The sequence below is a fragment of the Plutella xylostella genome, chromosome 17 (assembly GCF_932276165.1).
Source record: "Plutella xylostella chromosome 17, ilPluXylo3.1, whole genome shotgun sequence".
Lineage (NCBI taxonomy): Eukaryota > Metazoa > Arthropoda > Insecta > Lepidoptera > Plutellidae > Plutella > Plutella xylostella.
Genome location: NC_063997.1, coordinates 8305833 through 8330124, shown reverse-complemented (window position 1 = coordinate 8330124; position 24292 = coordinate 8305833). Strand labels below are relative to the sequence as shown.

Sequence of the window (24292 nt, the reverse complement as noted above, 5' to 3'; positions counted from 1 at the left end):
ACATTTCCCTACCAGGCTCATCAAACATGGACATGATGGGCTCTCCATCATCAGGCCTGATCCCGCTGGGTCAGATCAAACAGGAACCGGACCTATACACACCTTCGTCGTCCAGATCTAGACGCGCTAAACTGAAACCTGACCTCAAACTGAAGGTAACAATACCCCTGAACCCAAAAACAACCCTTCCTCATAGTATCCTAAGTTAATTTCCGTTGATCCCGATTTAATTTTATCCCGCACCCAATCCTTTTTAATAGTTGTTGTTTTTTTTAACCCTAGGGCCCAGCCGTCTGCAGGGTAAGTCGCAAAATAACCTTAAAAAGTATTGAAGATCATTTTGAACTGGATGGTTTATCAAAGGGCCCGATTACAATAGTAGAAGTATATTTTGATACTGGGAAATGTTTCTGAAGCAAATGATGCGCTAGTATCGGTATGTATTTCTTGAAGTTTTAGTATTGTGTACTTCTTTGTATTATTTAGACTTACTCTCAAGTATCGCAGCTAATTTTGTGTGTAAGAGATAGGTTTAATGTACCTATTTTCGTAGACTATAAAATTCTCACAGTGTGTGCTATGTCACCCGTGAAGTTTTGATTTGAGTGTTTTTCCAACTAAATAAGATTTTGTTATGAATTTGAGCTGACGGCTCGGGGCATTTATTAACGGAAAATAAATTAAAATTCTATCTATTTCTTCACTATTTCACCATCACTTGCCATCACTTTCATAGCTTTGATCACGTTGTTTGCCACATGTTCACATTAGCATAACTTATAAATATAGATAGATGCAATAAGTATAAGACTGAAAAAGGGCTTTAAAATGGGGTACTTTGCTCTACAAGGAGGCATCTCTGTCACATTTTATACTGTCATCGGTAGAGGGATTTATAAATTTGGGTTACTTTCATCTTCATCCTTGTTTCCTGTCAGATAGGATTTCCCAAGTAATTCCCCTCCTTTTCCCAACATTGCATCATTCCTTTCCTCCTTTTCACGCATCTACACTACACAGCCAAATACGTTTCTCGGTTTGTTTACTGGAATACCTACAATAACATTGTATTCTTCATAATTATAATACTATCTTTATTCCTGAAAGCTCCTTTGTAGAATATAAAGTTTTTTCCCCAATCACTTGCTATGAGTACTTACTATGAAGAATGGAAGGTCATTTCAGTTTACAGTCTTATTAATGTGCTGTAACTGTAACGGCCAACCTACCTAAACGTATTAATCCGTGTACCGCAGATTGCGCCTGGCAGATGTCTAGCGTAAGGGTGAGGTCCCATTGCGGTGCATTGCATCGCGTCGTCCCAGAGAAACGGTCATCAAAATATGGCGCTGCAAAAATGCAATGTACCACTGGAGCCTCTGCCTAAGCCGCGATGCACGCACTTACCCCTTTATCTCACTCACCACCTCTTCCAGTGCGGTGCTTGCGGTCAAGTCGGCCACATGCGCACGAACAAGGCGTGCCGCCTGTACACCGGGGGCGGCGCCGAGAGGGGCGCGTCGCCGGACTTGGAGCCGCCCCCGCCCGAGCCGGTTAGCGCCCCCACCGGCTGCGTCGATGGGACCAAGCTTACGCTGCCTACTAAGCTTATCAAGGTATGTTTTTGTCTAGGTTATTTAGGTAGAAAAACGCTACGGTTTTCTTCAGGAAGAGAAGGTAATAGCAGAACGATTATCTTCTATAGTGAAAATAACAGCTATTCAGCGATCTGTAAAAGTTATCAGAATGCTTGCAACATCGTGAAAAGTATGAAATTTATCACACTACTTTTCTTTTCATTCATACATAAATGCTACCGTATTGTAATGTGCCACTGCTGGACAAAGGCTACACATATTATTGCTCTGCCACCTTCGGCCACCTGGCAAAAACTTGTGAAGGCCACTTCGCCTCCCCATACCTTATTTACACTTCCACCGACTGTATTACCGTAATCATGTAATAATGAACGTAATAACTAACCACACAATCCCCCACAGCAATCCGAAGAGCTCCGTCGCAAGAGCGGCAGCCGCAAGGAGTTCCGCGCCGCCGGCCGCATCCGCCGCCGCGGCACCGCCTCCGAGTCTTGCGACTATTTGGTCAAGAGACCAGCAGAAAGGAGAAGGACTGACCCGCTAGTTACTCTCTCGTCATTGTTGGAAGATGTCTTAAACCATATGAGGCACTTGCCAGATGTGCAACCGTTCCTGTTTCCTGTTAATCCTAAGGTAAATATATTATAGATTTGAGGCAAAAGTCCGCTATAGAGTCGTAAAGACTATCTGGTGAAGAGACCAGCGGAAAAAAGAAGAACGGACCCTCTGGTAACTGTCGTTAAAAAGTTTATACCTACCACTCTTTCTAATATATGTAAGCTCCAAAGTTATCACCAATAAAATACTGACCCCTTCTAGTTTTTTAGTAGTTACATATATATTTACCCCTTTATTCATAGAAAGGTTATAGGACGTTTTAGCTATTGAATTGTTTTGTCCCTCTCCGTCAAAGAATAATTTGTTCTGAGAGGGATAAAACAGTTCAATAGCTAAAATATGTATATAACTTTTCTATGAATAAGATGGTTAGTATCTGAAGCGTTATAGTTCTTCTGATAAACTTGTAACTACTAGGTGCAACGTATTCAGACATTCGTTCATGTAGCTTTAATTCTTATTTACGAACCTCCATATTTAACCGCTATAAACTTGCAGTTGGTGGCAGACTACTACCGCATCGTGTCCCGGCCGATGGACCTGCAGAGCATCCGCGACAGCCTGCGCCAGAAGCACTACCAGAGCCGCGAGGAGTTCCTGGCTGACGTCAACCAGATCGTCGAGAACTCCACGCTTTACAATGGTAACGGCTTTATTAGAACAGATAAAATATAGTATAGAAAGTTAGAGTTAAACTGTATCAATACATAGGTACATAATTATGTTATGTGTAAACACGGATCGATCATCCATGCCAATCATATTCAACTACGGGAAATAAGCCTCTCGATCGATCGCCACAACAAACTGCCTTCGGCCTTCATGCAGTATGACGTCATCATCTTAGATCTTCGGTCCAGCAGGCTGAATGACTTGAGAACTCGTCCACGTTTACGGATATCGGCCTTTGTTGGCGTAATTTGCGTACACCATAACGCAAACTGTTTTTTTTGTTGTATTTTCTTTGTTTTACGATTAAATGGATCAAATAATTCTATAGGTATCTATCAAAAACTGTGCTACCAGCTGTAGCCAATTAAAATATTCAGTAACGACACTATTACTACCAGTAACTAACATAGTAACATACCAACACCACATAAACTAATGGCCACGTATCTCTAAACAGGACCTACAAGCAGTCTGACCGTGGCCGCTCAGCGCATGTTACAGCGATGCGTCGAGAAGCTGGCGGAGAAGGAGGAACAGATCATGAAGCTGGAGAAACAAATCAACCCGCTACTGGACGATAATGATCAAGTATGTTTAACTCTTGTAATACCTATTTGCTTACGCGTGTATTGATGATTATCAGCTATTAATAGTAGGTTGTCTACTGTTTGACATACGAGGACCTCCTCAATAATTTCCATCCGCCTTTATCATCCAACCACTACGGAGTTCCACGCAACGCATGCCTGTTCATAGTTACTCCAAATATCGGCAGATTTGGACGCTGCGTGTCGCTTCAGCTTGCTAATTTATTCGGTGTAATTTTATGTGATGGTGCCGAAATAACGCTAATTTTGTTCTGTTTGAGATTTTCATTAACGACCGGAATTGTCTCGATCACCAATAAAATTCCAACCTATACTCCTACACAAACCACAATTTTCATTCACATTGTTTCCCATAGGTCGCCCTATCATTCATTCTGGAGAACCTTCTCACGACGAAGCTGAAGATAATGCCGGAAGCGTGGCCCTTCCTGAAGCCCGTCAACAAGAAGCAGGTGAAGGACTACTACAGCGTCATCAAGCGACCCATCGACATGGAGACCATGGGGAAGAAGATACAAGGTAAGGAGAGAAGGAAAAAAAATCTTCGAATTAATTGATTGGCTGTACTATTATTCGCTAAGGCTCAACTTATAGTTGATGACTTCGTGGAAAAGTTGATGAGATTCTTCTAGTCTAGATTATGCCGCTGGAATATATTATGTCACTCCCTAGGTTTGTCTGTCTTGGCCTTCCTCATCCAGCCACTAGCTGCTTATCTGAGGTCGCTGCTTTAGCGTATTCACGCTAAGTTTGCCTGTGCTCTTTTCTCTACATGATAACTTATTTATATACCCCAACGGTCATCGGTCTTCTTCAACGTACATAATTTGTATTTGTAAACCTGTGCACCAGCTAAAACAAGCGTTATTTCCAGCGCACAAGTACCACAGTCGCGCGGAGTTCCTGCGCGACATTCAGCTGTTGGTGGACAACTGTCGCGCGTACAACGGACCGACGTCGCAGTTCACGCGACAAGCCGAGACCATACTGAATGTCACTCAGGAGGCTTTGGAACAGGTAAGACTATGAAATTATAATTAGTTTAATCAATTATACATTCATATAACATAATTATTTAGTTCTTCTTAAGTAATGTACATGGATTGCTATTTGGCTAGCCTGAGATTGTAGAAACATATTTCTGCTGGGAGTAAAACTTCCCGAGTGTTGGAAAGGGGAAAGAGTAAATTAACCATAGTCTGAGAGTCGATATCAAAGTTACAATGACTGCCTGATACAAACTAGAACAAAACTAACTCTGATCGCAACGGTGCATTTCTAAAGCAAACTGTTTTTTTATATATTTAAAGTTATGCTTATGCCATACCATCAGAATTAAGTAGGTGATAAAAATACATAAAAGAAGGAATGTTTCAAAGAAAAACCCATAAATTTACTCAGTAGATACTTAAAAAAAAACATATTTTTATACTTTGCGTGACATTTTTGCATAATTTACAAGATCGTGTGATAATGGTTGCAATGCAACACAAATAAAATTATGACACCGTAAACAATCTATGAAACACTTTTACAGGGGTGTAAGAAATAGAAACCATACTTTGTCACGCGAACTTTGCTTTATTCAATTCTCACCTATAATATTTTGTTATGGAGACTTTTTATTTCTTAGTCCTATTTGATTATAAACTGTGAATGTGAGTGAAAAACGGTCTTAAAATTGTATGGTAACAGAAATGTGGTACTTACCAATATAGACGTAGGTACATTGTGGTCTAGTATTTAGGTATAGTATGTGCATATACGGCTCAGATAAAGGAACAACATGAACATGGCGGCTGGTACATAGATGGGAGTAGAAAAGCCTACGATTAGTGTCATATACATACCGAGATCGCATTATTAGTCCATCCGCCACTTTCATACTTTATCTGCGAGCGCTATAGGTATCCATATTTCCCATGAGTATAATAATAAAGACGCGTTTCAGTTTAAATAAATAAACGAACTATCTACGTCTTTGTCATCATTACGTCAAAAATGGCTTTACTTTAAACCTAAATCTACTTCCAGTTCGGCGAGCACGTCACACAACTCGAAGCGAACATAGCACTAGTGCAACAGAAGATGCTAGAAGCAGCCGAGCAATCGGATGAGCGGGACTCGCCGCCGCCGCCCAGCGAGGAGAAGCGGGGGAGGGGCCGGCCGAGGAAGCACAAGCTGCACGCCGGCGCCGATGGTAATGTCACACTATACTGTATTATATATAATAGAACATGGCGCTAGTGCAACAGAAGATGCTAGAGAGATAGAGAGAGAAGCGCGGCAGAGGCCGGCCGAGGAAGCACAAGCTGCACTCCGGCGCCGATGGTAATGTCACACACACTATACTGTATTATATATAATAGAACATGGCGCTAGTGCAACAGAAGATGCTAGAGAGAGAGAGAGAGAAGCGCGGCAGAGGCCGGCCGAGGAAGCACAAGCTGCACTCCGGCGCCGATGGTAATGTCACACACACTATACTGTATTATATATAATAGAACATGGCGCTAGTGCAACAGAAGATGCTAGAGAGAGAGAGAGAGAAGCGCGGCAGAGGCCGGCCGAGGAAGCACAAGCTGCACTCCGGCGCCGATGGTAATGTCACACACACTATACTGTATTATATATAATAGAACATGGCGCTAGTGCAACAGAAGATGCTAGAGAGAGAGAGAGAGAAGCGCGGCAGAGGCCGGCCGAGGAAGCACAAGCTGCACTCCGGCGCCGATGGTAATGTCACACACACTATACTGTATTATATATAATAGAACATGGCGCTAGTGCAACAGAAGATGCTAGAGAGAGAGAGAGAGAAGCGCGGCAGAGGCCGGCCGAGGAAGCACAAGCTGCACTCCGGCGCCGATGGTAATGTCACACCATATTGTTTTATATTATACCTAACTTTCAGTTGAAAATTCTGCTAGGTAGATCAGGTACGTATTCTGTGGTGCGAGGTGACGAAAGGAGCGTCCCGTGTTTGCTTAAAATGAAAATAAAGTTGCTTTTCAAATGATTTAGTAATTTTTTATTGTTTAATGCTGCTAGATGGAAAAGTTAAAATTGAGGGTGAGACATCTGATGGTAAGTCCTATGTAAAAAAATAGCATTTATAAAAATCATGAATCTTAAATGACTAAAATGACTAAAATAACTTTTGAAGGTGTCGCTTACAATTGAGACCTTTCGGGTTACTTTTTCCAACAACCTATATAAGTATAATCACTGGTCTACGTCATATTCTTATTCATCTACTGGAAGTTGAGACGCTTCTAGCCCGCTATAAAGCGTCGAATGATTTATACTAACCAGTGGCTATTTTAAGCTTTATTTAATGAGTTCACATTAATTATGTAGCGACACAGTTGACGAACATCCTATACTTACCTTTTGCATCGTAAGCAAAACGTACGTAAAATTACATTCCCGTCCCCTTCCCAGGTTCGACCCCGAGCAAGCGCGGCCGCCCCCGCAAGGAGCCGCACAGCCTCGAGGAGGACCTGCAGTACTCGGACAGCGGCGGTTCCGAGCTGGAGGAGGTGCAGCCCGCCCGCCCACGTCAGTATTACACCACTAGCACCAACAACCTAGTACCTAGCAAGCAGTTGCCTATATATCTGAAGTATACTGTTCAGTTGCAGGAAGCTTCGTCATATTATGTATTATGTTGTCTTCGCGTTGGCTTTTTGTTCTGCCGATGATTATGTATGATTCAGTATGTCACTATTTATGATGAAAAAGTTTCTGAGCGCTGCTGCCCGAGCCACGACTCTATATCGTTGTATTAAACTTGCCGATTGCACGAAAGCTATCGTTTGTGCGTTTTTCGACAAAATCGAGTTACACGTCAATAAAGAGTAACCGTCTTAAATCGTGGCCCCTGACGCTTAAACTGCTCCACCGATCAGAGCCGTCATAAACTAAGGATGCTTAGAAGACTCTACACTCACGGGCAACGAAAATCGTAAATATTTTGTTCAAATTTCCTATTAAAAGTTTAAAATAATTGAGGTTATTTAGAGACGGAAGTTTGTAAGTGGAACTGTTTCATTGCCCGTGAGTGTATCTATAAGTTTGGAGTTATTCTGTAATATTTAATCAGAAATTGATTGCCCTAAGCTATTTAATAAAATAATCTAAAATGCATCTGTCCTCCCCCAGAAGACGACCTATCCACCGGTCTAGACACGGGCTTCCCCCCTCCCCCCGTGGAGATAAAACGGGAGATCCCCGACGAGCCGCCGCACGCGAGCGACGACTTCGTGGACCTGGACGACCACACCGACTACTCCTTCCCGCCCGTCGTCAAGGTACACACACACAACTGACTGAGCTGTAGGGTTAATTAAATAATTTCCTAGACAAAGGTATCTCAATGTAGTGTGGTGAAAGCTCGACAAGGCAGACCACCATAAGGGCTAGCACGGAGCGCATTTAAGACGTGACAAAAGATCTCCGTCGCGCTCGCTCTTGAGGCTGTGCGATGTGAGCGCGTTGCAAAAAAAATACACGTCTTAATTACGTCCCGTGCTAGTCCTTCAGGTGATGAGTCACGCAATCCGGTGTACTTATAGATTTTTCAACACGATTTCATTGAATTTTTCATGCCTTAGTTACTTACAACAGTTATGTTTAAGATGTAAAGTAATTTACTAACGCAAACAGGAGGAGCCAATGGAACCGGATATGAACATGGAGCACCCGATGGAGGGCCCCTCGCTGGCGCCGCCGCAGCTTAAGGAGGAACCCATGGAGAATTGGCAGGTACGTACTCTACGCTAGTTTATTACAAGACTAGACCTTGCAGCTCAAACAACATTGTTTACAACTTAGATCAACGATATACGAACAAGATGGTATGTCACTATGAAAACAAAGCACAAATCGTTTTAACTAACGATAATTTGTGACTGTATTCGCTGTATCAATGAATAAAGTCACAAATCTTCTTAATTCCAAATAAGACCTCAGTGGTTTTATTTGCCGAGACGTTTCTTTTGCACTTTTACTCTACTAGCTGTTCCCGCGAGCTTTGCTTCGCCTTAAAAAGTTTTCCCGTGGGAATTCCGGGATAAAAAGTAGCTTATGTTCTTTCTCAGGGTCTAGACCATATGTATACCCAATTTCATTCAAATCCGTTCAGTAGTTTTGGCGTGAAAGAGTAACAGACAGACAGACACAGTTACTTTTGCATTTATAATATTAGTAAGGATTATTAGTAAGGATAGTAAGGATGTAGCACGTATTAAAATATCCGTTTTATCGTATGGTTATAAAGTTATGCATCTATAATTCACGTTATCTGCTTACAATAAGTATTTTTTTGTAAATACTAAATTAAGTTAGGCACCTACATAAATCAAAGCTTACGAACTACAAACAACGCCTGTTAAAACCCTGCAATTAGTGGTCATAAATTGCATTTGACTAATTATTACCGTCCACTTTTCATTAGTAAATTGAAATGCTGGGTATAATTAGAGTTTTAAGTAGATCTAAAATCTGCCGCAATTAATGAACACTAAACCCCATAATGTAGTATTTTTAAAACCGCTTTGGGGAATCTCGATGGTTTGAATTTGACCATAATACCTAGTTTAAACTATCATCATCATTAGGTAGCACTCATAGACCTCTTTTGAAAGAGAATTAGGGCTTCATAGTCTCTGGCAAGCTCCAATGGTAGGTTCAGCGTCGTACAGTCAGCTGCATATGTAGCTATACACTTTTGTACCTTGTCAACCTGAAACCGCCTATCAACAATTCATTGAAACATTGACGGTTCGACAGTTTGATAAGGTAACTCAGCAGAGAGACCTCAACAGCTAGGATGACATGACCGCAAGTTTCTCACGTCTTGTCTTGCGCCCCGTGCTACGAATACTGACTCCCACTATGGTCTATTATAATTATAAATTATACTGGGTACCTATACTATAAAAACATTGTTTACAGCCGGATCCAGCTATTCAAGACGACTTGCAAGTCACGGACAGTGAAGAGGAGGCGGAAGATGGCTTGTGGTTCTAAACAACATTCTTAACCAATCTTGTACAGTCTAAACGCAATAATGAAGACGCTATGACTTTTGTTATAAAGTCCAAGTTTGAGCGGTGAATCCCCTTCATACAATGCGTAATTATATGAACTAAAGCGCACTTTAAAAACGAAGGTTTGCAACAGAATGTTTCACTACGGTATGATTATTTGAATATGTATTTGTACGCCTTGTGATTTTATCCCAATTTTCGTAAACAGTCGGGTCTGTCTGTATGAAATTGAAATTAAGAAAAATAAGCTATAAATAATTATAATAATTAGTAACGTAAGACAGAAAATTGTAATTGTTAAGATTTTTATGAAATAAATATTGTTATTAATATTTTACGTATTTTTAAAAGTATAATCGTAAATGAATAGTTCTGTGACCTAATTTCGGATGTGCATCTACGAAAGTCTCACCTGTATTCAATAATAACCATAAGCATTCCTCCTGAATACTCAATTAATAGCTCTTTATCGATGTCTGAATGTGCAATCAGTGCATCCACCGTGGTTCACTAAAAGCTAACTCATTTATATTCAATGCGCCGCAGCCGCGTGATTCCATTGGCTGAGACCCAGATTGAGAGACGATGATTGCGATTTGAGGTGCTATGTAGTGCTGCGATCTATTGTATACTTATCGATAGTTTGTACAGGGTGGGTCTTTCATAGGTGCATATCCGGAAGTATGTTATAGAGCTCTTCATTCTGAATAACTTTTGTTATAATGACCTTGGGATATATCAAAAAAAAAGATGCTTCCCCGAAAAAAATGTTGTTTACGAGACACTGTGTATAGGGAGTAGATATTTTTTTTCGGGAATATCCCAAGGTCATCATAACAAAAGTTGTTTAGAATGAAAAGCTCTGTGACATACCTACTTCCCGATGTGCACCTATGAAAGACTCACCTGTATACCTAAAACCGATAATATCGACACTGTGATGTGTTGATAGGTAGGTATTTTTATACTTGTCTATTTTCTGCTGTAGCGATACGGGTTAGTTATCTATGTAGATAAACGTCACTATAATGCGATTTGTCATAAATACGGCACTATTATTGGCGCGATAACGAACCCGTGTACTTCTTATTGGGGCTACCAGAATATCTCTTACCCATTGCCAAGTTCGCGTAGTCGGATTTTGGGCTTATTTATTGAGGTAAGTACGTTATGAAATAAAATTCGTCATAATTATTATGCATAAATATTATACTCGTAGATAGGTAAGTACCTATCTAGTTTAAAGGTTGATTTAGCCGAACCTATCCCAGGGGTTCACGCCTGTGCGTCTGACCCATCGCCCTCTCATTCTCTGTTGACATTAAATTTACCCTCACTGTGTGATGTTGGTGGAAAAAAGGGTGTTACATTTTATAAGCCTCTATTTTATCTTGTAGCTAAATCGCACGCACGCACCCTAAATCAAATTACTTAACCCCTACAAAGTTGATATGCGACACCGAGCCGACGACGACTAAATACGCAGCTTTACAAGTAATCCAGCTGTAGCCCGGGTAAGTCTGTAATCCTTTTAGTTAATTTACTTAAGCCCCTGTAGGTAGGTAGAATGATACTGTGCTTAGGTTGGTTGGTACTATTTATAGGTATACTACATAGGTAAAATAGGCAGTGATTTGTAAATGTAAAGTATAAATTTGCACATTTCGTTGGTAATTATTCACTCTGTTAGGACTGTTTACATATTTACCAATCATTAAGAAGAATACAAGTCACATATTAAATGTATAGTTAAGGACTTTATACATATTATGCATCCGTCGCACCCTGGCCAGTCAGTGACTGACGCTATTCTACATACTTGTGTCTCGTGTTTGTCACTGACACGCTAAGAAGAAACCGGAACCATGAAATGAACAATAATTTAAAAGGCAAACAACAAGTGCTGCTTAAAGACTGACAACAAAATATTTAACTAGTATATACTTATATAAATATGAACGAGATGTTGTAGGTATTTTTTTTTATATACTTGGTAAGTACTTAATCTAACCGAAAACCGATAGGTACATAGCATTTTGTCAGATAAACGATGTTGATTGCTAATTAACGGTGGAAGTACATACATTTTAAATGAAATGGCTGATTTATGCCATTAGGTCCATAGTCTCTGCCTACCCCTCCGGGAGACAGGCGTGAGTATATGTATGTATGATTTATGCATGCCCATGACATAAAGCATGCATGGCGAATCCATAAGTGTCTCGTTTGCGGAACCCTGAAAATAAAACTCTTCGTCATGCACTTTTAAGAGCACCCTCACGAGGGTAAAAACCCTCGTGAGGGTGCTCTTGCTGGGGCAAAAGAAAAGCAAATTATACGCGTATTCATATTATTCAGGTCAAATACCAAGAACCATCATAATAATTTATTTTCACTGTTTTCAACGAAACATTAATCAAATAGGAATTAACGCGGTTTTGCGGTAATGGCTGCCGGCGGGCGCGCGGCGTTCGTCTTTACGACCGCCTCGCATATTTTTAATTACGCTGCACCTACTTCGGAATAATAAAAATAACAAATTCCCTGAGAAACAGCCGTAACAAAGTAACAAACATAAGCCGAAGAAACTCTTCGAAACAGCAACTCAATTACGACAATCTCGGGAACTTAAATTAGGGCAAAATCCCGACAGGATTTCTGCCCAAAAGTATCAAATAATTTACTTATGCTAATTCTACGTCACCCTTAGGACTATACTCAATTTCTTGTGTAATTAACTTTCCTGTAAAGGCTTTACTTTGTTCTCTTTGTGCCCAAGCATCCCAACAACGCTAGGTGAATATCTAAGGTCATGACCTGGTAGCGTGTTAAATTAGTGATTCGAGTTGTTGTGATGACCTAAAAAAATGGCTTCTACTTCTACGAGTATTCCCTTTTTCGTGAGTTTTTTTTCTTCCATCAACATAAGCGAGTTTATCCGTACTTATTCGAAAGTTTAATTAACAAAAGTGCGGCCCGGCACACCCCAGTTAATAGGATATACCTACTCGCTCGGTATGCTTCATCTTGCATGCCCGGCCGACGCACAAAATTAATTAAAGTGAGCATATAGAGGTCCCATCACCTGGGTAAGTAGTAGGGCGGGAAGATAGGGAAATGAGGAAAGGGGTGACCGCGGGTAGGCTTTATCTGCTTACAACAGAACTACGACTAATACTTAGTACTTACCGCTAGCAATCTGCTATAAATTGAATAACAACTGGGGTAAGAAATACCTAATGCTTTTTAATTATTGTACTCACTCGAAATTTTATTTCAGACAAAACAAAACTTCAAATAAGTAGTTATAAATTTTAGAATTCTAAGGGAAACTTCGAAGTACCTAACCATCTAGCTAGCAAAGAAGCTTCCAGAATCTTTTTTTTTTTCACTAAAGTCCTTAGCAAAACAGCAGTTGTGGAAAGTTAAAGTTTCAAATAGCTATTACTTGGCGCCCAATATCCGCATGGCTTTGTTGTAAACTTAATGAATTGAACTAGTTCACAAGTTTCTTGTATCTTCCTCTGATATCGAGTTCAGATTGAATTGGAAACGAGCTTCCGCAGATTTAATACGAGCAGATGCGATTTAAGTTGAAAGAAAATAAATTAGTTTTCTTTCCTATTTTATTCAAGAAAGGGGAGCGCTTGTGGATTTGATTTCAGTGGCTTTCAAAGGAATCATTTTAATATTAAATTAGGTACGTTTGGTTAGTTCAGCCTAGCTATCGTATAGGTAGAACTACTTACCATGCTTACATATTGCTTTGAAAACCTACCTGAGTGTACAAATAAATAATATTCTAATTATCTATCTATCTACATAGTGTGTGTAGGTAGGCCCACGTACCTACGTGGGCCTTAGGCAACGTGAGCATCTTCGCATCGATATATTAGATCGGATACATAAATTTGTACCTTACTTTATACCTTACTTTGGTGCATGTTTTACCACATCTGTGTAAAAGCTATCTCATATATAGGTAAGTAAGTACCTACATTATTCTATACACCACTGGTCATTCATGCGTGTTTGTAGTGTCAAAGGTAGAAGAGGCCACCGGACGATTCCCTCATAATATGTAGGTACCTGTAGCGAAGCGGGACTGTATACGCTTGAATTATACGCTAATTATTTGTTTTAACTGCACTTTTATTAATTATTATATGATTAACAATGCACACACGTTGGTAGGTGGGTAGAGAGAGAGAGTGAGAGTATTGCCAGACGAAAAAATAACAATATTAAAAATATAACTTTGTGTTGGTGTTGCCAACACTACCTACGTCTAGGTACCTAACCAAAACCTAGTACACAATATAAAAAGTACATGTCCAGAGAACACGAAGAAGTATATTCAAACGTCCACAAAAAGTAAATTCATTATAGCGACAAAACCGGACAATTTACTGCAAACGGTCTTCGGAACTCTACAAAAACCCAACCTCTCGCAGAGACGATGATAAAACCCATCTCTACTTTCATACAACGCGTCTAATAGATCACGTATCTCTGGCTTAATGACGAGGCTAGACTCTTTCAATGCGGCTCGCTTTTAATTAAAACCAAGCCGGTTCGAACTGAAGCCACTAACTATAACTAGGTAGGTTTGTTGGTGCCGCATGAATAAATTCTGAGCTTTTTTTACTTGCAAAAGTTTGTATAGTTACGTAAGAACCTCCTTTGAGGTTTCAACATTGTGAATGTGAACTGTAGGTATTATACAAATAGGAAGACCTGCATGAGAGAAGACTATGCTTCAGTACTTTGTTATCCTCCTCAAATTCCGTACAAGATTCGCATGTTTTGCAAAAGTGGTAAATTAAGCCAAAAGGGGGTGACTCGGGTGGTCAATCTGAACAACTTTTGCCCTACGTATTTTGTGTATGTGTCTGCTGTAGGTATTCTAGAATACACCTACCTAGATAAAAGTATACATATACTTACCTTTGAGTAAAGCAAAAAGCTTTCTTCTTATGTAAGAAATCGTAAAACCACTGAAGTAGAAGCCTATAACAAAAAGTGCTTTTAATTTTGTTTTTCACTCACCAAAAATATGAGGCGGATGTTTTTACGGTGTGAAACTTTCTCCCTTTTAATGATGCTGTCAGGAACAATAATTTTGTTTGAGGTCTCAATAAAGCAAAAGCCCGTAAGCCAAATTATATGAACATTCTGATGAGGGTGCTAATAATTGACACTTTTATCATTTTGTCGGACCCTTTTAAAACAAGGAGTTACGCAGACTGACAATTTATGAATTTATTCAGAAATGCTTTGAATAGAAATCACAAACGCATGAAAATTAGGTCTAAGGTTTCTTGGTTCAGTCATTGTTCATAAGCTTTTTGCATTAGGTAGCTTACTTACGAGCTATGAAAAAGTTCTACATGCCATTGACGTTCCCTATGTCACTGGAACTTTAATTGTTCGTGTGTGTACCGAAGTTTTAATGCGTTGTATTTTCATTAAACTTAGGTTTCAGAACAGATGCCCACATAGATTATTATTGTCTCGACGGCCTGCTGTGATCGTTGGGCTGAAATACCGCACTCGATAGTGAGCACATAGGCACAGGAATCCTGTGCCTATTTGCTCACTATCGAGTGCGGTATCCTGTGACAGGATGTTAAAAAAGGGTTATGGTAGAAGCGAAAGTGTCTGTTTTCGGGGGTTATACTGAATAACTTTTAATCCTCAATAAAAAATATATTAGCATCTCCATTGTTTTAACAAACTTTCAAAATTCGTAGAAGAAAATATGTTTAGAACGAGTCACCACGAATCACCCTCCTTCAGCTAACATACCTATACCCCTTTTGCGACACCCTGTACAGCGCTGGCTAGTGGGCGCATACAGCGCTCGAGAGTGGGCAGATGCAACGCTCGATAGCTGAATTCAATTACGAGCACACCCAGATTATCTATCGTATGGACAGCTTTCCGATACAACACTTGCTGCCCGATATACATGGCCGGTGAATGGAATCGTTTTGTTCAAATAAACACACGCATGTTCCTGGAACCAATATTCCAGTTAGCAAGTTAGGAAGAAATTGTTTTTTATACTATCTAGTAACTGGCCATGTTGCCGTCTAAAATCAGCGGGTGGCTATTTTGTTGCACTATTTACTGTCTTACTTTCGTAGGTATGAATCTATTATTATAATTATTAATACGATTAGCTTATAAGAATTTATAACTTCCATAACGCAATGCACAAGCAGTCGTCACTTTAATATTTTTTAGATGCATGTTTTAATTTCTAGGACTCCAAAACCCAAAAAGAAGACCTCCTCTCTGGACATTGTACGCGAGTTGCTACCGCTTAGCTAATATACTTACCTCGAACAAAATATTATTTTTCCAAGTCAGACAAAGTTTTTACAGAATTTAATCAAACCCACAGCATCTAGATAGGTAATCTATGCCTTCTATGGAACGGAGCGCGGCCATAACATTGCAATTTACGTCAAGGCCTAAAAGAATCACCATTAAGTTAATTGGTGAAAGGTCTGCCTTATCAGTTTTCCGCTTCGCTGGCTGATTAACGATTTACGAAAAATAGAGGCTCGCCGTATACCGTCGATATAGTGTGGAATTGATCTCAAATGTTCATAGATACAAAATTAACCTACTTAAATACACTTTTTTTATTAGTATGATTATGTTTATACATTGTAATGATAGTGATTATCCATAAAATAAATATAAAGTACTTGCCTTTTATAGAAGTCCTTCAATTAATAACTATTCGCATAAACTTGTAGGTTGACTCAGATATGAAACAGTAACACGACAAGCCTAGAAAAAAAGTTGCGTTATTCAGGTGTACTCTCACACTATTTATTTAATACGACGTAGTTAATTTAATTGATTTAATCATCATTTCTAATTACATATTAACGTGAAGTCAACGATTCCTGCCTGCTATCACACCCGTGCCGAGGCGTCGCTATCTGCCAATATTTCTGCCGCTATCTCGACGACCGCAACGAAAATTCTGCTTTATACCAAATTACAATCCGATATTTTCCACTCTGAACTGAGGTTTAATGGCCAATGAAAACGTCAATGGAGTTCCAAATTGATATCTCGCTGCCTCTTTGCGTATTCGCGGTAATTCCTTTCAAAAACTCGATTCCTTTAATGCCGTGCGAAATTACTTTTTCTGCAACGTGCTCTCCTTTTTAACACTCGGCAAACATAGATAATTGTAACCTATAGTTAAGTTGGTATAGTAAAAATAAATGGCTGGGTTTTGTGGGCAACGGTTTTTTTATACTTTCTTAGGTAGGACGTGAAAAGGGTAAGATAATGGAGTGTTTTTATAAAGCGACAACCGCTTTTAATGATTTTGCTTCTTTCTCTACTAAGTGAGGGATGGCACTTTGTACAATACGGAGGGGCTGGGTACAATCTGCGAAGCTTAAAAGGTTGCGGTTTTCCTTAATATCCATCCTTTGTTAAAACATAAAACAACAAATAGGTCCGTTTGTATTCGCTTTTTTACCATCCCGCGTCTGTGTTTTAAATCAACAACTTTTATTCATTTAAAAGTAGAACATTGATTACCTTATGTTTATGTATTTACCTAAATAACATAATATTAACATGACTCTGTGTTCATGTGTTCTATTGGTAGAAGCTCTAATACAGACGTCTAAAGGCGCCTCTTATTAAGTAGTCTAATTTGAACTTATTCATGTATAATATTATGTACCTATGTACTTATCTTAATTTAATGAACTAGATTGATTCTACATAAGTAATAGAACACACGGAACTGGACTGAAACTCAGAAGCATTGTTAGTATGAGAGGGGGGTCAGGTTTCTCTGCACCTGACCGTACCTAAGCTAATTTACACGTAAACAATGTATTAAACTAAATCTAAACAGACTTGAGAAAGAATTTTAGTATTTACTTAATACATATCGATCTTGACCCAGTTTACTAATAAATGATGATGCGGTCACCTCTGCACGTTGTACATATACACAATTATTCAGCAAACAATTTTACTTCTACTTTGCACATTCCTTTTACATAATTTTGCCTTGTTTAAACTTATTCATAATATTAAGATGTTTAGTTACTAAGATTATTTAATTAGATGCTTAAGTTTCTGTATGTAACTTTTTAATCTGAAACACAGGAAAAACACTGTTATTTTCTAGTTCACAGCAGTATTTCACCTATCTTTAGATTTAAGAGATGACCTATTTTTAAAATACGTATTACCTATAGTTATCTTAATAAATTTATTCTTATTCTTATTACAACACCCAGTGGTCCCGGGTTCGATCTCCAGTGTCGACCATCCCATTGTGTTTCTAAATTGCGGCCTAACTAAAAAGTACACTATTAATGCTTTATGTTGCTGGGGTGTTAAGAATTGGTTCACAGAGCTCAAGTCTTGAAACTAAAGCGCACAAAGTCCCAAAATGCTCATACATCCATCCATTCAGTGCTATTTTAAAGTGAGAATCGATACACATTAGTATAATCATTCCATCCACGTATATATAAATAATGGATCCCACAAATGGAGAAACGATGCACGTCTGTCGGTGATTCTGTAATACACTTATGAAAATCTCGGAATAAACCTATTAATGGTCTAATTATATCCAGACCGAGGTTGGCCCTAGTGTTAGATGCTCGGTATGAATACAGGGTGTTGCAAAAATGGTATACTAAGCCGAAAACTACATGTGCAGCATGGTATATCTAAGCCCGAATCTGAAATCCAAATTTCAAAATTCGCGAAAAAAACAACATTCTCCATAGTAAAAAAGTCACGTGACGTAAATTTTTTTTTTCACGAATTTTGCAATTCTTATTGCTGGTTTTGGCTTATTATACCCCTTTTGCAACATCCTGTATAGGGTGGGATTTAATCAGTGTACTGCCGTCGGGTTTTCCCGGGGGGTCACTTTAGATAACGAAAAAAATAAATTATAACGCTCCCTTCCGCGCTAACTTATTCAAAGGCCTTACCGATTGCATACAGCTCTTTGCTTCTTTTTTGATAAGCTTAAGTAAGCCTCCAAGTACCTTAAAAAAACCTACGTTGCTAAGAAATATTACCTATAGTTGTTAATGAGTTGGTGTCATGATTAGGGTTCACGTAAAGTTTTCAATTAATTTTTACAATCACACATCATCTTATCCAATACGAAGGATATTTTCTTTGTTTACTTGAATACCTAGAACTTTCTATGAATGATGAGTTCAGACAGTATATCATTACTTCAAGTGACACCCTCTTCAACCCTTAATTTCCTTTATAATGTAAATGGAATTCATATGGCTTAGCGTTACTCGGTGTAGTAGGATGCACAGTCAAAAAAACATATACTTATACACCAGCAGAACAATCAATAAAGTTATGCTTTGAAATAATTATATTCAAGCGACACGTATGTAAATCCTATTTAATCAGTAATGATCGTGTGCTTTGGGAGAGGCCTACGTCCAGCAGTTGGACTGCTATAGGCTGATGATGATGATGATGATGATCGTGTTATTTATTTCACATCTCACAAAGTCTGATCAGGAGTCATCACTGCCTCTCAGATACATTAATCATATTTATAAATATTATGTACCTACGGTCAGCTGCATAAGTACCTAGGTATATATATACACTTTTGTACCTTTTAAAACTGACTACATAACAAACCGTCAATGTTTGTATAGGCAGGGGCGCGATTCACATCTCAACCGAAATATTTGTAAAGCGATACGAACGAGTTACGAGATGAAATCCGCAATGTTTAAAAACGCGATTCATAGCACACATACTTTGATCTCGTTTTCATATCGCTAGTTCGTATTTGGATGGCTTGAGTGAAATTAATGAAACTATATTTTTTTTAATTGCCATGCAAAAATTATAAATACTACCACTAATTGTTTTAAATAATTTTGTTCCTACAATATATTTTGTTGGAATTAGTGTCGATAGCAAGTATCAAGAAACAGCTTTTTAATTCAACGTTGAAGAAATTCATAACCTGTGGCACTTTTGACAGCCGCCATGTTTTCTCCATAAAAACATTGATTTTCTTTGCTCATTTTCGTGTCAACGTAGTTTTTTTGGAAAATAAGAAGAAAGGAAGTTTAACTTACTTAGAGAAATACGACTGAGACATGTAAGTATCAATGTATTAACCTATTTTTTTTGAAATATAAATGTTACCGGTTGTAGTCAAGAAGGTATTGTAATTTACGATGTATCCAATTTCTGTTTTGAATTGTTTTAGAAACACAAGCAGCAGCCGATGTGCTTGAGTAGCAGAAGGAGCAACTGCGTTGTGAGAGTGCCACGGCTTCAGCCCTCACAATGATAGCTGATTAGCTGAAGTAACGAACAGACAGGCTGCAGTCAATGAGAGGCTTCTTGAGGAGGGGTTCCTCATATGGAAAAAGGTAGGTTATTCCTAAATGTTTGGCTAAATAATAGAATAGAATTTAACTTCATTGTTACCCCAATAATGTCTTAGGAAAACTGGTGTTGAATATTTATGTTACAGCGTAGTTTTATTTAGTATCTGTCTGTAATTTTTTAGAACAATATCATACTGAACTTTTCATTTTGTCTTTTCTAGGCTAATGAAAGGAACAATCAAGACCAGACTTAAAGTAAAATAATACGTATACATAATTTATATCGGAATAAGTACAAAATATTTTTGTAGGTATATGTTTTAATTATAAATTGAAAATCCACAGATTTTAGCGGCGACGCAGTTGCGCGACCAGTGAAGCTCTGGCTCCGCGACCGGCGTGGAGCGCGCGGTCAGCGCGGCGCTGCTGCGGCTGCTGCGCGGGAGGATCCCGTCCCTGCGCATGCGCCTGGCCTTCAATGACCTCACGCCTCTCTTCTTCCTATTCTTCATGCGTCAATTCAAACAGAGGAGCACCTGTGATTACTGATTACCTAAGTTCCTATATACAATAATAGTTTAATAATTGTTAACAAAATATTGTATATATAAGTATTAATAATTACTTATACAAAAGGCTAAAAGCATTTTGTACCAGCCAACCTATAGGAGAGAATATGAGAAAAATAATAAGACTTTAATCTTTGATTGCCATTATCTGTAGCTTTATTAAGTGGTAAAGGGACCTAATTAATACCTATATTTTTTTAGTATTTGTGATAATTCATAGAATTTATTAGTTCTATCAATAAATAAAATATACATGCATTACAATGTGTTTAATTCATTAACTTACAATTTGCACACTGAGGGAATGTGTATGCTTTCGGTTAAAATATTCTTCCTCATTCTGCGAGGGCCTCAGGCCAAAACCCACACCAATCAAATAAATATCACTAATACAAGCTTACTCTAAAGGAAAATTACGAATTCGGTAAAGATGGAAACGTATCTCGTAGGGACGGCTGTCCGGCTGAAAAATGGCTTGAAGATCTTGGAGAGATGCGTACAAGGTCAATTTCACTTTTAGCAGTATTTTCTGAAAACGATCTAACAATTTCACCCTTTTCTTCGAAAGTTTAAAATCGCTAAAACGTCAAAATATGACAGATAAGCGATATCAAAAAGTTCAACAAAAATGACATGAATCGCGTCATTCTCCATTCCGTTCATTCATTTTGCGATCTCGAAACGATCTTACTATGTAGCTTGTTTTTAGTGCCATGTGAATCGCAATTTCATAGCTCGTTCGTAAAAATCTGAAAACGAGATGAAAACGAAGTTGTTTTTTGTGACACGAATCACCCTCCAGTTTGTGAGTTTGACAAGGTACAAAAGTGTACAACTACTTACGCAGCTGACTGTACATCCTCGCAGCGGACGTCTTTGGTGATAATGCTACGAGGCTACGCCGTAGCTCGTAGCAGTGTGCTACGAATTGCGTAGCACACTGAAAATGTTGGGATGAATCCATAATGTTTTTGTCATCATACATACATACAGTATGCTCACTGTTATCTCCGAAGGGGTAGTCAGTAAATCGGCACTTGTTTTTACAATTCTCAAAGTCAACAGTAGGTACCTACCTCGATAATAGTCCGAAAACTCCTTTTCATTCGCATTACACCTTGCGAGTGTCTCTCACGAGAGCTTTTTACGAAAACAATGCAAACAGAGTGTCGACCTTAAAAAGGTCCGGTTTTATACCTATGCCTGAGCACTCCTAATGGCGTAATTATTGCTGTAGGGATGAAGTCCCGGGGTGAATGTTAGGAATTGATAATGTAAATACCATGGTCACGGATGAATTGATTGCGGGATAATTCGAATACTGGGATGCAAAAATTTGTAAGTATTAAAAGTAAACTGCTACAACATTGCCTATCGTTTGAAAAAAAAAATTTGAATATTTTTCATTCCATTTTTATATAGAAAGCAATATCTTTTTTAGTTATTACAAATTTTATAAGTCCAGTTTTGTTGCAGAAAAGACCTTCTGTTACCGGCATTACTACGCAGAAAAACTTTTGTGATGCAACGTCGGGTAAGTAATACGAGGTATAAAAACGAATAGTATAACATTGACAAGGTATACGCCCATATTATATAAATTTATTAAGTATAACGTTCACTGTGTATAACAAACGAAAGGTATAATTACTAAATACATAATTTCGTCAAGAATAACGTTCAAAAAGTATAATTTCAATCGATATATCGATTAAAATGTATAACGTTCATAATATATAACGTTTATAATATATATTATTCAACGGATATAATATCATTATGTATAATGACCAAAAAAATATTATTATTGGAGCTATGTGTGGAGACGCTCCGCTCCGCTCCGCTCCGCTTCGCTGCGCTCAGCTTTGCTTTTAACGAACATGTGCACCTAACCGCTCCTCCTCGCTTTGCTCGTCGTCGCACCTATCTTTAGGTTTTGGTAGTAGGGGTTTTCACAGCGTTGTTATTATTGAAGCTATGTTGGGAGACGCTCCGCTCCGCTCCGCTTCGCTGCGCTCCGCTTTGGTTTCGACAAATATGTGCACCTAACACGCTCCTCCTCGCTTTCCTCGTCGTCGCACCTATATTTAGGTTTTGGTACTAGGGGGTTTGACGGCGTTGGGTAATTAAACACAGATTATGTGTTATGAGAAGAAATTTATACAAATTCATAGTATATATTTTAATTGATATACGTAATGTATGTTATACGAATTGATATTAGTCCTCGTGAGTGTTAGTTATTTTGTTATTATATGAAATGTACGTTATACCAATTGAATCTTATACCTTATGAAAATAAAGATTTTGTTGTTATACGTAACGTTCATTATATGTTGTGAAATTATACATTTCGTTTTTATACGTCGCAATACGCACCCTGCAACGTCGGTCGTAAACATAGGCTCAATGAATAATTGTATATATATAAAGTACGGATTAAATGGTATACATTATGGATGGGAATTATCCTACTTCAAATCCAATTGACTCGTGAGTTTCAACTTTTGTTCGAAGCTAATTAACTCAACAATGGCGGCTCGCGTAGCAGCGGTAATGATGCATTGATTGAATAATTGAAGGTTCGAGAAAAGTTTTGTTTCCTTTGTTTTTTTTTAACTTTAATCATATTAATACGCTGACGGGCAATGAAAAAGTTCCAATGGGAAAATCACAAAATTACTCCTAAGCGGAAAATACTAGTTTAATAATGCACACACACGCACTCACGCCTTGTACTAATGTACTCCCTTGCGGGGTAGGCAGAGGTGCATTGCTGCACCCACTTTTCGCCAGAGTGTTATGTCAGTCCCAATGTAATAGGGGGCGGGCCTATTGCCATTTTACGGGCACATCCAAGACCCGAGAACAAATGTGTTTAAACAAATATCTGCCCCAGCCGGGAATTGAACCCGGGACCATCGGCTCAGTAGTCAGGTCACTAACCACTACACCATTCGGTCGTCTAAAATAATAAAAAATAATGCCTTCTGCAATATTTATACATATATACATTTATAAATGCACAAGAATATTACCAATTAAAACGTAAACATCTTGTTCAAATTTATTATTAAATATAAAACAAATTGAGGACTTTTATTTTCGGAATTTTGTGAGTGGAACTGTTTCTTTGCCCGTGAGTGTATGTTGCTGTACGATGATAGCTAATCTGAGATACATACATACATATGCTCACGACTGTAATCCCCGAAGGGGTAGTCAGAGGTGACTCGCAAGCGAGTCACCCGCTTTTCGCTGTACATTTGTTCTCACGTGATAGGTCGCGAGCCGTATCACCGTTTTTAGCTAATCTGACTTGCCTGATATAGGTACCTACTCACCAGGACAAACTTAAAACTTCCTTTTTATAACTTCATAAAAAAGAAAGAGATTCTCAATTCGTCTGTATGTTTTTTTATTATTATGTTCACCAATATCTTTGACCATTGCACATTGTTACCGCTATTTTCTATGGATCACTTTTGAAAATATTTTTTATGTTTTGGGTTTACCACGGGTGTCCAAAATAAATTTTCTTGTTTCTAGCGCTTGCCGATTACTCGAGAGTAATAAAACACATTTAATCTAAATAGCAGCATAACGACCCGAAACGACAAAGGTCAATGGCACTATAAAGACTGGTATTATCCTCGACTACACCAATCAAAGCAATGGGGGACACAATTAAATTAAAAAGAAGAGGGAGCGAGGCTGAGTCGACCACGAGAGCCTTAATTGTTACATTCATACCATACCATAAGTAGAGGTATATCTAAT

General features: G+C 38.6%; 1 protein-coding gene and 1 long non-coding RNA gene across 2 annotated transcripts in view; both read left to right on the top strand.

Moving 5' to 3' along the window:
• Positions 1–9881, top strand: part of LOC105385560 (transcription initiation factor TFIID subunit 1) — a 44572-nt gene extending 34691 nt beyond the window's left edge. Inside the window, exons 25-36 of the mRNA XM_048626692.1 lie at positions 16–155; positions 1437–1616; positions 2001–2231; positions 2715–2859; positions 3346–3476; positions 3853–4015; positions 4371–4513; positions 5531–5696; positions 6941–7057; positions 7661–7809; positions 8165–8263; positions 9455–9881. Coding sequence (XP_048482649.1) covers positions 16–155; positions 1437–1616; positions 2001–2231; positions 2715–2859; positions 3346–3476; positions 3853–4015; positions 4371–4513; positions 5531–5696; positions 6941–7057; positions 7661–7809; positions 8165–8263; positions 9455–9529 — 1739 coding nt within the window. The 3' untranslated portion in view covers positions 9530–9881. The remainder of the gene's footprint in view (positions 1–15; positions 156–1436; positions 1617–2000; positions 2232–2714; positions 2860–3345; positions 3477–3852; positions 4016–4370; positions 4514–5530; positions 5697–6940; positions 7058–7660; positions 7810–8164; positions 8264–9454) is intronic.
• A 9376-nt stretch (positions 9882–19257) lies between these two features.
• LOC125489816 lies at positions 19258–20817 on the top strand. Its single transcript, XR_007267256.1, has 3 exons — positions 19258–19708; positions 19820–19985; positions 20289–20817. It is a non-coding gene; the product is annotated as an uncharacterized LOC125489816 (long non-coding RNA).
• The last annotated feature ends 3475 nt before the right edge of the window (positions 20818–24292 follow it).